The sequence below is a fragment of the Macaca mulatta genome, chromosome 11 (assembly GCF_049350105.2).
Source record: "Macaca mulatta isolate MMU2019108-1 chromosome 11, T2T-MMU8v2.0, whole genome shotgun sequence".
NCBI classification, from domain to species: Eukaryota; Metazoa; Chordata; class Mammalia; order Primates; family Cercopithecidae; genus Macaca; species Macaca mulatta.
The window spans coordinates 29,759,517-29,774,810 of NC_133416.1; the positions used below are offsets into that span (position 1 = coordinate 29,759,517).

The 15,294-nt window shown below is 37.0% G+C and overlaps 2 protein-coding genes across 13 annotated transcripts in view; both read left to right on the top strand.

The window, feature by feature from the left end:
- Positions 1-11,255, top strand: part of ARNTL2 (aryl hydrocarbon receptor nuclear translocator like 2) — a 69,626-nt gene extending 58,371 nt beyond the window's left edge. For all 12 annotated transcript variants that reach the window (XM_077953761.1, XM_077953765.1, XM_077953757.1 and 9 more), the window contains 8 exons: positions 353-593; positions 1,093-1,199; positions 1,360-1,510; positions 2,461-2,519; positions 3,270-3,378; positions 6,411-6,489; positions 8,631-8,739; positions 10,750-11,255. In XM_077953761.1, coding sequence (XP_077809887.1) covers positions 353-593; positions 1,093-1,199; positions 1,360-1,510; positions 2,461-2,519; positions 3,270-3,378; positions 6,411-6,489; positions 8,631-8,739; positions 10,750-10,886 — 992 coding nt within the window. In that variant the 3' untranslated portion in view covers positions 10,887-11,255. The remainder of the gene's footprint in view (positions 1-352; positions 594-1,092; positions 1,200-1,359; positions 1,511-2,460; positions 2,520-3,269; positions 3,379-6,410; positions 6,490-8,630; positions 8,740-10,749) is intronic.
- The window catches only part of SMCO2 (single-pass membrane protein with coiled-coil domains 2), an 87,575-nt gene continuing 80,911 nt past the window's right edge, over positions 8,631-15,294 (top strand). The window contains exon 1 of the mRNA XM_077953767.1: positions 8,631-8,739. The gene's annotated coding sequence lies outside the window, so the exon portion shown is untranslated. The remainder of the gene's footprint in view (positions 8,740-15,294) is intronic.

Here is a 15,294-nt window from a genome sequence, read left to right on the forward strand (position 1 = left end):
GGGGGCATGAGGATTAATTTTTCCAACAGATGTAAATTACTGTAATTTAAAAAATTGACTTGGAAATATATTAAGTCATAGACCTAGTTAATACTAAAATAAAGCAACCTGTTTGCTTTTTCATGTAGTACATACAATTTAGTTCCTGAGGAAAATAACCTATTAATAATAAAGTCATGAAATAATCAAAATTGATGATATCTTTTCAATGGAATACCATTCCCCTTTCATATTTTAGCATATTTAAAGAGCATTTTATAGCACAATTATCACTATTGTAGATGTCAATATAAGAAATTTAATGATTTATTTATAATGATCTAAATGTCCTTTTGAAAAATCTTTGAATTAGAGCATAGAAAATTCTATACTATCCACTGCACTGGTTACTTGAGAAGCTGGCCTCCAAATATTGTTGGAATGGAAGAAGAAAGGAACAGTAAGAAAGACAACAGTAATTTTACCTGCCTTGTGGCCATTGGAAGATTACAGCCATATATTATTCCACAGAACAGTGGAGAGATTCATGTGAAACCGACTGAATTTATAACCCGGTTTGCAATGAATGGAAAATTTGTCTATGTAGATCAAAGGTAAACATTTACATGTTATAATGATTAGAATTCAATAGGATATTTGAAGCTATTAAAGACGTGTCTTAGTAGCACTGCTAGATTTTTTTTTTTTTTTTTTTTTTTTTTTTTTTTTTTTTTTGCTGTTTCAGAACAGAAAGTTTAAATGAAATAAGGATATGGACATGTCAGTAAATTTGTTTAAGCCAACATGTAAACTCGAAAGAATGTCTCTTAGCCAGTGGTGCAGAAACTGGACATGGTCTGTGCCCGCGATTTTACTGGCAAAAGCTAGTAAGAGCACAGCCTGGATTGGGTGGAGGCCTCATGCCTGGGTGTCTGTTCTGTGTTGCGGCTCTAGTCTGGCTCTAGGGCAGCCAACAGGAGCCCAGTGATGTGCATGGTCACTCATCCCCTACCCTGTGCACTTCTTTACTATCCTGACCATATGTGGGCCTACAGTCTTCTGGGAGGGAGTACACTCACCACTTCTGAAGTTTATTTTCAATTTTAAAACCAGGGCAACAGCAATTTTAGGATATCTGCCTCAGGAACTTTTGGGAACTTCTTGTTATGAATATTTTCATCAAGATGACCATAGTAATTTGACTGACAAGCACAAAGCAGGTAGGTATGCATTGAGCAGAAGACATTTTGGGGAATTCAAAATGACAGCTTTAACTCTTAACTTCCCATTCCTGTGAAATTTGAAATTTGAATTATTCCTCACAACGTTGATTTTTATAGTGGTAGACTGTTATGCTGATAATTATCTTTTCTCATTAAGTTCTACAGAGTAAGGAGAAAATACTTACAGATTCCTACAAATTCAGAGCAAAAGATGGCTCTTTCGTAACTTTAAAAAGCCAATGGTTTAGTTTCACAAATCCTTGGACGAAAGAACTGGAATATATTGTATCTGTCAACACTTTAGTTTTGTAAGTAAATTTTTATGTTAAGACCTTTATATTGATTTCAAATGAGTCTCTTTGCTTTTTTCCTCTCATCTTGCTAAATCATTAAAACCATATGATCCTCTGGCCTTTTATTATAACTTGAGATTTATCTTTTGAGTAAGTCATTTACTCTTCAGTGACATTAGTTCTCAGAATTAAGCTAAAAGTTTTCATTTTTGTAATATATTCCTTCTTACTTGATATAATAAGTGAGGGTAAAGGCATTTATTCAACCATTTTCTTCCTACCTTCCATGGCCATTCAGTAAACAATGCAGACATGGATTTCAACTGTGCATTATTGTAAGAAATTGTTTTGTCCTCCCTGTCATTTTTATGTGCACATCTTGTAAGCCTGGGGTGCCACCATGTCTGTGTAGGCATGCCCAGCATGGGGGAGAACAGAAATCCAGCCCAGGTGTTGCTTTAGCAGGCCCTGGTCTGTCGCTGTGTCAGCCTGAAGGAAGAGCCAAGTTCTCCCGATTTTATAGTAGACTAGGATGGCCCCATTCTAAGTCTTACTTTATTTCTGTAAGTTTCTCTTTGAAATTGCTGTAAGGTTTCCTTGAACCAGTTGTTTCCTTATCTACAATACCGAGTGAAAAATAATTTTTTTAAAAGTTTAATACCTCCAGTATTTTCCTGTCACCCATCCCAGTAATCTTTGCCTACTTATTATTAGTACATGAACTAAGAGTTTGTTATTGCGAGAACACGTACTTTATAGGGGAATGGGGCATTTGGCAAATGCCATGATACTTAGCACTAATGTCTTAATAGACCTTGATTTCTGGTGGTGATACTAACAATATGTGTAAATAAAACATAAATGGGCCACAAATTGACAAATTAAATATATAGAGCTTGGTGTAGTTGCTATAACAGTTTCCTTCACCTTAGAAAACAAATCATCTATGGTGTTTTTAATTCTAGGGGACATAGTGAGCCTGGAGAAGCATCATTTTTTCCTTGTAGCTCTCAATCATCAGAAGGTAAGCTTAGTTTCAGATGATGGAAGACTTATTACTAAGACATATTATTAAGACTATTATTGTCTTTTTCTGGCCTGGAGAGGGGAAAATTTGAAGGTGAAATTAAAAGGAGTTCTACAGGTTAGGTTATAGGAATCCCAACTTTGGTTTAGAAGAGACTAAGTTCAATGAGAAACAGATATCCCATTTAAACCCCCAAAGGTATCACCATATCCCCCTCAAAATTTCCACAGTGCTTTGCTCACATTTCTGTTATAATCTTGCATTGTACTGCAGTTAGTTGTTCATTCTACTTGCTTTCCAGTAGACTGAGTTCTTTAAGAGCAGGAATGATGTTTTATCCATTATTCAGCCCTAACAGCTAATGTCGTTCCTTGTCAATTGGACAAATTAATGAAAAGTATTAGGGGGAGTTTTTGCTTATCTGTGTTAGTTTTTCACCACAGGAATATATTAATGTATTACTTGTAAAAATAAAAATCTTAGGTAACGTTGAAGTAGTATTGCTGTGGAAGTTAAAGTGGGAAGAGACTGGACTCAAGGGTTACAAGTCACGATTGTGCCCTCAGTGACTTTCTACACATTTGATTCAAAGAGCATCATGAATTACATTTGTAATGCAATAATGAGTGTTTTCTAACATTTTTGGATACAGCTAGTCTGTTTCTTTTAAGGAGAGAACTGTGAAATTATTTGAATTGAAAGAAAGATAAAGTCCTTAATTGAATGTCCCCTTTTGCTGTTACTTAGAATCCTCTCGACAGTCTTGTATGAGTGTACCTGGAATGTCTGCTGGAACAGTACTTGGTGCTGGTAGTATTGGAACAGATATTGCCAATGAAATTCTGGATTTACAGAGGTAATGTTTTATTGCTGCAAATATTTTCAAAACTAAAAATGTCATATTTATAAAACCAATATACAAAAATCAGTAGTCTTCCTATACACAAATAATAACTGGTTTAATATAATGGAAAATATTATCTTTACAGTAGCAACAAAAAAGATAAATTTTACAAGAAATGTTCATACCAACATGAAAAAAAAAACTTTAAAATTCTCAAAGGTGCATAAAAGATAACTCAAATAACTTCAGATAGAAGCTGTTTTTCAACAGGAAGACAGAATGTAAGAATGTCCTGTTCCTTAAACTAAACTGTGAATATAATGTGGATCTAGTCAAAATAACCACTGTGTAGCCTGGCATGGTGGCTCATGCCTGTAATCCTAGTACTGTGGGAGGCCAACGCAGGTAGATTGTTTGAGTCCAGGAGTTTGAGACCAGCCTGGACAACATGGCAAAACCCCATCTCTACCAAAAAAAAAAAAAAAATTAGCTGGATATGGTGGTGCACACCTGTAGTCCCAGCTACTTGGGAGGCTAAGGTGGGAGGATCACTGGAGTGGGGTGGAGGGAGAGGGGCTGGTGGAGCAGCATCAAGGCTGTAGTCAGCTGTGATCCTGCTACTGTACTCCAGTCTAGGCAAAAGAGCAAGACCCTGTCTCAAAAAAAAAAAAAAAAAAAAAAAAAAAATACCACCATGCATTTTTTTTGGAATCCAACAGATTATACTAATCACTTTAAAATATCTAGAAATTTATGAAAAATAAGAAAGTAATAAAGTGAGACTAATGCTATCAGATATTAAAATACATTATAAAGCTATGACCACTGAAACATTTTGGTGTGACCCACAAATAGATCAATGTAAAATACTATATTTCAGAAACATCATCAAATGCACATGGACATTTATTATATGGTAAAAATTAAAAATGACATCTTAAATCAGTAGGTAGAAATGAATTAAACATTAAAGGGCATTATGATAACTGTATAACCATTTGGGGGAAAAATAAAGCTAGACTCCAATTTTATTCTTTACACTAAAATAAATTCCAGATAAATCAGAGCTCAAAGTAAAACTATAAAACTAAAGTTTTTCAAGAATACATGTATGAATTTTTATATTCTCAACTTGAAAAGTCCTTTCTAAACATCACAAAATCCAGAATTTATAAAGAAAAATATTTGGTAAATTTAATTGTATGCAAATTAGAACCTTACACGTAACTATATCATTATAACAATGTTAAAAGAGAAATTATAAACTGGACAATGTGTGAATTTCATACAGTAAAATAGACAAACTATCTTAATGTATATACAGTTTTATTGTGTAAAGAATAAAATACGCTTTATATTAAACCTTATGTATTTAATTTTATATATCTCTCTATATTAAACATTATAGTATATAGAATAGTTTTTTTTTTTTTTAATTTTCTTTTGAGGCAGGGTCTTGCTCTATCCCCCAGGCTGGAGTGCAGTGGTGTGATCATGGCTCACTGCAGCCTGGACAACCCGTGCTCAAGCGATCCTCCTGCCTCAGCCTCCCAGGCAGCTGGGACTACTGGCGCACACCACCACACCTGGCTACCTGGCTTATTACATTTAAAAAAAAATGACACAATAAAAGGCCAGGTGCAATAGCTCATGCTTGTAATCCCCAGCACTTTGGGAGGCCAAGGCAGAGGATTATGTGAGGCTAGAAGTTCAAGACCAGCCTGGGCAACGTATCGAGACCCCCATCTCAAAAAAAAAAAAAAAAAAAGAGATTAGCGAGGCATAGGGATGCACAGCTATAGTCCCAGCTACTTGGGAGGCTGAGGTGGGAGGATTACTTGAGCCCAGGAGTTCAAGTCTGCAGTGAGCTAATCATTATCATTTTCCTACTGATTAGTGATATTGACTGCCTTTTCATGTGTTTATTGGCCATTTGTATATTTTCTTTGGAGAAGTGTGCATTCAAGTCCTTTGCCCACTATTTAATCAAGTTGTTTGTTTTGTTGCTGTTGTTGAGTTGGGAGTTGTTCACATATTCTGGATATTAACCACTTAGCAGATATGTGATTGGCAAATATTTTCTCTCAGTCTTTGGGTTGCCTTTTTACTCTGTTCATCAGGTTTTTTGATGTACAGAAGTTTTTCGTTTTTATATACTCCAATTTATTTATTTATTTTCATTTGTTGCCTGTGCTTTTGATGTCATACCAAGAAATCATTGCCAAATCCAATGTCATGAGGCTGTTCCACTATTTCCTCCTAATAGTTTTATAGTCTTAGGTCTTAAGGTCTTAAGATAGAATGAATAAGTCTACAGATCGAATGTGCAGCATGAGAACTAACTATAGTTCATGATGTTATATACTGAAGATTTGTTAGGAGAGTAGGTTTTAGGTGCTGTCAACATACACATACACACAGGTAACTGTGGGAGGCGATGAATATGTAAATTTATTTAACTGCAGCAATTTTACTATGTGTATGTACAGTAAACCATCGTATTGTACACCTCAACATCAACTGCCTTCTTGGGAACACATAAGACATGAAATTGGGTTTATGCCATTTTGTTCTCTATGTATGTGTTTCATTGATTTTTACCTGAGGATGACCTATTGTAGTAAAAATATGGCACATTTTCCACTTTAAAAAGGTTCCAGAATGTTAATAAATCTTTCCTTACTCTCAGTTCTGCCATTTAGTATCTTGAGGAGGAGCTGATTTTTGACATGAACACCTGTTTTAAACTGTGCTGTGTTACTCTGTTATTTTAACACAGGCTATATTGACAGATGATACGATTTACTCAAGAGATTTTACCTCAGAGCTTTATTTTTCTATTTACTATGGAGTGTTTTTCAGCATTCCATAGTCAAAAATAAGCCTGGCACCTAGAAAGTCAGTCTGATTGTGAAACCTGCTATGATACTCAGTTTCAAGTTCCTCACTGTATTTTTATCAGTAGATTATTATGGATTTAGAGGAGAACATTTCCTTCTAAAATATGTAAAAATTAAAAATGTTTTATGTGTCACTTTTTAAAGGTTACAGTCTTCTTCATACCTTGATGATTTGAGTCCAACAAATTTAATGAAAGATACTAACACTGTGAACTGCAGGAGTGTAAGTATACTTGTAAATGATAATATTCATGAAATAAATGAACAATAAAATTTGCCCCTTGTTGATTATTTCTTTTAAAAAAATAAGTCATTCTGTAAAAAAAAAAAGAACCCGTTTTGGTCACTCAGTGATTTTTAAGTGGCTTTGTTGCATAGTAAAAAGTGAAGTTGCTGTGAACACAGTATCTGAGTCCCAGTTATGACACTTACTGGGACATAACCTTGGGCTTTTACTTAAACTCTCTGTACCTCAATTTTCTCATTCGTAAAGTAGGAATAAGAATATCATTGATCTCCTAGAGGATTGTGAGAATTAAGAGCTTAAATACATAAACAAAAACTGTTACAACAGTGCCTAACACACAGTAAGTGCTCAATAAATGGTAGCTCTTATTATTGTTATTGTAATAGGTTCCAATTTAGTAGATTAAAGCTACTCCTTGAGGTTTGAAAAAAAAAAGTTTAAATAATATAAGCCACGAGATAAATACCACATACTACTTAATTCAGTTGAACAAATAGTAGCTATTTGAAATGCATTATTGTATATACAAAAATTACTAAACCTAGTGCTATCTGGAAGACTAAAATACAATATAATTCTAATTTAGCACAGACAACAAAAAGCTCTAAAGCAGATATGTAAATCAAGCAGTGTCAGACTACAGGAGAAAAGAGAAATTTTATCTGACCAGGGACAAACAGAAACTTAAAAATACAAATATCAGAGCCAGGCATGGTGGCTGTGCCTATAATTCCAGCTACTCAGGAGGCTGAGGCAGGAAGATCACTTGAGGCCAGGAGTTCAAGACCAGCCTGGGCAATATAGTGAGACCTCCTTTCTAAAAAAGATTTTTAAAAATACTAGCCAGTAATGGTGGCCCATACCTGTAATCCCAGCTACTGCAGGAGGCTGAGGCAGGAGGATCACTTGAGTCCAGAAGTTTGAGGCTGAAGTGAGCTATGATCACACCACTGCACTAGCCTGACTGGCAGACTGCAACTGTCTAAAAGCAAAAAAAGAAAATATAAATGTCATGTCTTTTTACACAAATATCATGTCTTCTGCTTTATTATTTATTCATTTACTCATACAGTTAGCACATGTTTATTGGGCATCCATTTTGTGCGAGGTAGTATGTGAGAAACAGATTTATGTGGTAGTAAAAATGTCTAAGTAGTGTACATTATGTAGGCATTCTATAGATAAAGTATGTTAACTTAATAAGACAATATAGGCAAATGATTTCCTATTTTATGAGCTACATGGATTATTAGATTGTTTGGCCTGTAACTATATAACAGTATAAGAACTTTTCAGTAACAGCATTTGGTTTAGTGTTTCCTACTCCAAAGCAGTATTTCCCATAGTAGTTTTATATGAGGTATAGTTTTGCCATCATTTTGTAAACACAGAAATAAACTTTGACCTGAAGCATTTGTGGTCATGAACTTTTTCTTCTTCATCCAAAACTATTCCTTACATATGCACCTTCAGTTATGGCTCTTAAGAACGCAGGCTTTGGAGTCAGGTAGACTTGAGTTAGAATCATGGCTTCAGCACCTTGGGCAAGGTGCCCTCTTTAGGCCTCAGATTGATGATGTGTAATATAGCTGCCTCACAGTATCTGAGAAGTGAGATGAGACGATGCAGGTGGAGAGCTTGGCACATGGTACTTGGGAAAAGCAAGCTTCCATACTGATGGTGATAGTTGTGGCCCTGGCGGCTGGCCCATGTCTGATAACTGCTAAAAAGTATTTGTCTTGGCCTGGCACAGTGGCTCACACCTGTAATCCCAGCACTTTGGGAGGCCAAGGTGGGCAGATCACGAGGTCAGGAGATCCTGGCTAACATGGTGAAACCCCGTCTTTACTAAAAATACAAATAATTAGCCAAATTAGCCAGGCGTGGTGACACATGCCTGTAATCCCAGCTGGTCAGGAGGCTGAGGCAGGAGAATCGCTTGAACCCGGGAGGTGGACGTTGCAATGAGCCGAGATCATGCCACTGCACTCCAGCCTGGGTGACACAGCGAGTCTCCATCTCAAAAAAAATAAAAAGTAAAAATAAATAAATAAATAGAGTATTTATCCTTATTCTAGTAGGAACCTCACTGTTTATTACTCTGGCTGTCTTTTCAGATGTCGAATAAGGAGTTGTTTCCACCAAGTCCTTCTGAAATGGGGGAGCTAGAGGCTACCAGGCAAAACCAGAGTACTGTTGCTGTCCACAGCCATGAGCCACTCCTCAGTAAGTTTTCTTTGGGAACTGCTGACCATTTTCATTATCAAAACCCCCTTCTTAATCACTGTGTTTTCAGGCACAGGAAATTTCAAGAGAAGCAGACAGTTTTTAAAACTAAGGTTTTTTTCAGTTGAGCACATTGGCTCACACCTGTAATCCCAGCACTTTGGGAGGCCAAGGCCGGAGGATTAGCTTGAGGCCAAAAGTTCAAACCAGCCTGGCACACATAGCAACAAACCATCTCTACTGAAAAAAAAATTGTTTTAATTAGGTAGGCATGATGGCTCATGTCTATAGTCCTAGCTACTAGCCTGGATGACAGAGTGAGTTCGTCTCAAAAAAAATAAGTAAATAAATAAATATTTTTTCATTCAAAATTCTAAATAATAATAATTGTACTCAATCTTAAAATGGATGCTACCGTTGGCCAGGCATGGTGGCTCATGCCTGTAATCCCAGCACTTTGGGAGGCCGAGGCAGGCAGATCACGAGGTCAGGAGATCGAGACCATCCTGGCTAACACGGTGAAACCTTGTCTCTACTAAAAATGCAAAAAATTGGCTGGGCATGGTGGCGGGCACCTGTGGTCCCCGCTGCTTGGAAGGCTGAGGCGGGAGAATGGCGTGAACCTGGGAGGCGGAGCTTGCAGTGAGCCAAGATCGTGCCACTGCACTCCAGCCTGAGCGACAGAGTGAGGCTCCATCTCAAAAAAAACAAAAAAGGTCCATTCTCAAGAATTACCAAGAATTCATAAAGGATAGAAGTCAAAAAAGTTTAAGATGTAATCATTCATTTTAACAATGTTTATGCAAAGTCCAGATAAGTAAATTGAGTGATGTGGTATTTTAGTCTGTTTTATGCTGCTGTAACAGAATACCACAGATGGAGTAATTTGTAATAAACAGAAATTATTTGGCTCACAGTTCTGGGGACTGGAAAGTCCAAGAGTGTAGTGCAGGCATCTTATGAGGACCTTCATGCCTCATCTTCCCATGGTGGAAGTTAGAAGGGCAAGAGAGCGTAAGAGCAAGAAAGCAAGATGTGGGAAAACTCACTTTTATAACAAACCCACTCTTGAGATAACTAACCAACTCCCACGATGATGACAGTCCATTCATGAGCGCAAAGGCCTCATGACCTAATCCCCTTGTATCAGGCCTCACTTATCAACACCATTGTGTTGGGGATTAAGTTTCCAACGCATGAATTTTAGTGGACAATTCAAACTATTGTATATAGTTTCATATCCTCCATGACTGACATTGCTCTGCTAAAGCATACACTAATGAGAATCAAAGGTCTTGAAGGAATTTGGATATCCACTTTAAACACACAGAGAGTCATATATTTATTATCTGAAGTTCCATTGTTCTTTGACACATATATGCAAACCTTCGGTTAGTCTTTATCTGCATTTTAACCCTAATTTCTAGAACCTCTTATCTCTAAATTAGTTATCATCTCCATGGTTCCTACTTATTTCCTTTTTTGATAAAAATCTGATTTACCTCCCTTTTGTAAGAAAATTCCAAAGTTTTAGAAAATGCTTTTGTCTTAGGCTTCTCATTTCAGTATGAAACAGATAGCGTTCTTTCACAAGCAGATTACATTTTCTCCTTCCAGGATTTACACACACACACACACACACACACACACACACACACACACACACACACACACACAATCTCCTAGCTTCCTTCCAGCTCTCTGAGAGTCTGTACCCTTTAGCAATGTAATTTCCTATTAGAAAACTCATAGACTAGCTTACTTCTCTGTAACAGATGAATTAGGTGCAATTTATCTGGCAGATTGTTGTAAAACTAGGTAACCCATTTAAAAGTATATCAGCCGTCTGCAGCTTAAGATACATACTTTGCCTTCAAAAACACATTTTATGGTTTTCTAGCCTTGCTTTGCCATTTTTTTAATCACAATCATTCTTTAACCTCTAAATGTGTGAAACATGTGACTTTCTTGATCACCTTTACTTACACAGGCCTGTATTTTAATTCATAGGTGATGGTGCACAGTTGGATTTCGATACCCTGTGTGACAATGATGACACAGCCATGGCTGCATTTATGAATTACTTAGAAGCAGAGGGGGGCCTGGGAGACCCTGGGGACTTCAGTGACATCCAGTGGACCCTCTAGCCTTTGATTTTTAACTCCAATAATGAGAAACATTTTAAAGCATTTTATTTACGAAAAACTGTCTCAACTATTCTTCAGTACTGTATTGATATTGTTTGTATCTTTTATTAATGTTCTACCAGTTTTTATAGATTTGCATCTTATTGTCACAGGGATGTGGGGAAATATGTTTTCCTCCCAAGAGAACCAAGTTTATTATAGACTCCTTTATTCAGTGAAATGGCTTGTAATCCACTAGTTGCCATATTTTTGCTAAAATATTTCTAACCAAGAATACTACATACCTATTGTTTTGGCTTTGTTTTATTTTTGATGCAGTTTTTTTTAGTTGGGGTAATGTAATATATTGATATTTTCCTTTGTGTCTAAGATTCATTTATAATAGTAGGTTTGTATAATTTGGAACATTTTCCATTCCTTGCGAATTTCCTTAATTGAGGATAGGGCTTACACACTTTAAGAAAACAGTGAGTACTTGAACATTTAAAGGGACAGTGCAATTTATAGTCATAATCACATTGAATACTGTATTTGATCTTTGGAGACTTAGGCAAGCACAGAGCTGGGATATGTATGCTCAGTTGAGCACTTTAAGATGAATTTTAAGTGAGATGATTTATTACTTAAAATGCAGAAAGTCAAAAGAGTTTCAGTTTTCCTTACAGAAAAGGAAGGATCTTGGGCCCTAGATCTTGGGGATTAACCTTTGCATGTAAGATTTACTCTTACTAGGCCGGACATGGTGGCTCACGCCTGTACTCCCAGTACTTTGGGAGGCCGAGGCAGGCAGATCACTTGAGGTCAGGAGTTCAAGACCAGCCTGGCCAATATGGTGAAACCCCATCTCTACTAAAAATACAAAAAAAAAAAAAAATTACCCAGGCATAAACCCAGCTACTTGGGAGGCTGAAGTGAGAGGATTGCTTGAACCTGGGAGGCAGAGGTTGCAGTGAGCCAAGATCGCACCACTGCACTCCAGTCTGGACAACAGAGTGAGACTTCATCTCAAAAAAAATAAATAAATAAGATTTACTCTTAATATAATCACTGAAGATCTCTATTATAGCTAGATTAGGTTTTTGACATTGAAAAAATACTTAGGGATAGATTTGTCCTAGAGGAAAAAAGTAGGCCTGGGCAGATTAAATGTCCTGTGTAAAGTCACACATTGAATTCATAGTTTTAAATGTGTAATGTATATAAACAAGTTTCTTTATACACATTTGGGAAAACATTGGTCTCACTGGTTAAATGATTAACTAACTGACCTAGGAACTAGTTGTAGCTTTCTAGGTAACTAGGTAATTACAGTTATTATTGCCTGTAACCAAAGGTAATGAAACAAATGACAAGTACATTTTTTAAATTATGAGGCAATGAGAAATAATTTTAAAACCGATTTTCTAGTTATAATTTAAAATTTGGAGAGCATTTTTAACAGTAATTAATCTAGAGATGGCTCAAGTTGAGTATAAGAATTAAGATTATTTAAAATACTGCATGTCTACCTTCTCGGGGATCCTACTTTATGACACTTTCTGCTTCGGTATCTCTTCATAGCTTACCGAGTATGCTCCCATATATTCTCTCTTGTGCCTCACAAATGAAAGTCAGATAGGCTGGGAACTCATGCAGCAGCCCTCACACTTCAATGTGGGCTTCAAATCCAGTTTCCTGTTCTATATGGTGCTACATCTTTCCAGCAAATTTCCCTCAGAGCCCCTCGCCAAAACAAAGCATTTTGACCCTGCATGCTATTTCTTTAGCTGTAGGTGATAGATTAGAACTTCTGTCAGACATGTTAATGACAAACATACCAACAGACAATAACCAAAAACAAATGTTCAAGTGTGAAATGTGCAGGGGCTGCGTGGACAAGGATGTATTGGCACCCTGACCTCTTGAACTGATACAGTGTCCCAGCAATGTCGGAGGGTCGGCATCATTCCTGGTCTGACACTCGAGGACCTGAGAGACATCAGGTTTAGAATAAGCCAAAGAAATCCTATGAGATGGGGAGAATTGGTGTGCAGCAGCCTAAGCACTATAGTTAAGTGAAAGATCCCCTGTGTTCTCTAAATTGGGCAGGGAGGCCTGCCTACCAATATCACTTTTTAGGGGACTGAGCCATTGCGGGTTGGACTTGGCTTCCAAAGAGTCTGCCTGAGCTGGGAGTGGCAGGGTAGGCCATCATGGCTGGATGGCCTCAAAAGCAGATGGGGGCAGACCTGCCCTCCTGATGCCAGGATTTGAGAGGCAGAGTTTCTAGAGGCAGACCAGTGCTGCCTCAGACAGTGGCAGTTTTTTCTCTTTGCAAGAGGAGGGGCTGTTCGATTCCATAGACCAGTGGGCAGATAGCCAGTTGAATACTCTGTGCATGGTTTGATCCTTTATTAGTTCACTCTAATATTTTCTGTAGATCCTTTTGTCCTGGACTCAGAATCTAATCCATGCATCGTATGATACCGTCGCTCTCCTAAGGTTTGTGTTTCCTTCAAAATGTTTTAGTTGTCTTCAACTAAATTTGATATTTGCTGTTGGACATGACATATTTTTATGGCATACACTATGTTACTTTTTTCTCCTACAAATCAATTGTTTGAACTTTGGTGAGAAAGAACATATCCACAAATTGCATAAAAGTATAAAAACAGTACTGTAGACTTTTTTTTAACCCTTAGAATTACCAGTACAATAATGTAGTGGAGTGGGAAGAGTGCCTAGAATCAGAAGACCCTGTTGAGGCTGAATTTAGCTGTGTGACCTCATGCAAGCCATTTAAACTCTCTGTGCCTCAGCTGCCTCATTTTTAAAAGGAGGTTTGAACTCTCTGTTTACTTCCAACTCTGATCCTGGGATTCTAATCCACAGGACGTGGGCGTTAGGGTGGAACCTAGAACTGTGCTGTCCAGTGCGGTAGCCACTAGCCACATGTGGCTGCTGAGTACTTGCAGTGTGGCTAGCACAAAGTGAGGTGTGCTGTCAATGTAAGATACATACCAGATTTTGAAGACTAGTATTACCAAAAGAATGTAAAATATCACATTAATAATTTTATATTAATTACATGTTCAAATGATATTTTGGATATACTGAATTAAATAAAACATTAAAATTCTGTATCTTTTTACTTTTTTAATGTGGCTAGAAGAAAATAAAATTATACATGTGGCTCAGATTATATTTCTATTGGACAGTGCTGCTCTAGAACATTATATTAAGTGGTTACTATTGAAGTAGACCAAAGTTTATACTGTAAGAACATTTTTCCTTAAGTACCATGTTTGAAGAACAATTATTTATTGATCCTTGAATCTGTAAGATCAAATAACAAGTCTCTATCCATGTTACCAAATTTAAACTTTTGAAAATAATAAACTTTAAAATATCAGATATTTTATTACAGGATGATACTTGGAATCAAGTGAAATGAGTTATATGGTCATCACCAAATTTAGAAATCTGTCGTGAAACAGAAAGACAAACAGGAAAGTACAGAATAGAGCTTAATAAATGGAATTTAAAGGGAAGTGTTTATTTACAGTGTCACGACAGAAAAGGAGGTCTTTGTCATCATAGTCATTGAGGGATCTCCATAAAATCTGGGGCACAGCTACAAGAAATAGCCAATATTTAGTTACCAGACCATGTTTAGTAGTGTCCGGGTTCAGATCATGCTGCCGAGAGGTATCTCCCCCTCGGGCAGGTCATTGCTGGGCTCTGGAATTGGAGATTCGTACTTGCCCAGCACAATGCTATGGGCAGAGAGGCCGACATCTATGATTAACTAGAAGCCATAAAGAAAAGCTGCTAAGTGGCCACTAGGTGCCACTTTTCCGTTTTTATAATGCTTTGTTTTCATTAGCAGATCTTTTTTTTCCAAGCTCCATGGGGCCTATGAGAGGCATTTATGATTTTTGCGCCTACAATAAGTCAGCCTGTCTGGTGAGAGTTGTTTTATGAGAAATGCTTTCCAAGGGAGGTCTAGGAAGATCCTGACACATAAGAACTTTGGCTTAGGGAGCTTTCCAGGTGTGGTGCCAATAAAAACTGACCTGGAAAGAAACCTGTCCAGCATGGAATATGCTTTCTGAACTCACTTGAGAGTATGTGGTGTACGTCACTGCTCATATATTCTTGAGTTTAGATTTGTCTTTTATAAAATTTTTAGCTCTTTTCCAGTTCACTTGCGCTTGTCTGTATATTGGTATTTTTAAATTTTTGTAGTAAATAATGAAAAGAGTGAAATTATATTTTTATAATTACTCATTGTAGTTTTTTTTTTTTTAATTTAATAAACTTCCTCCAAAAAGTATGCCCTTAACTACTTTCTAATGTGGAAACATAGATTAAGGAAACCATCCAGTGCCCTCAAACCACTGGGCAGAGGGGTACATTGAACTCTGTT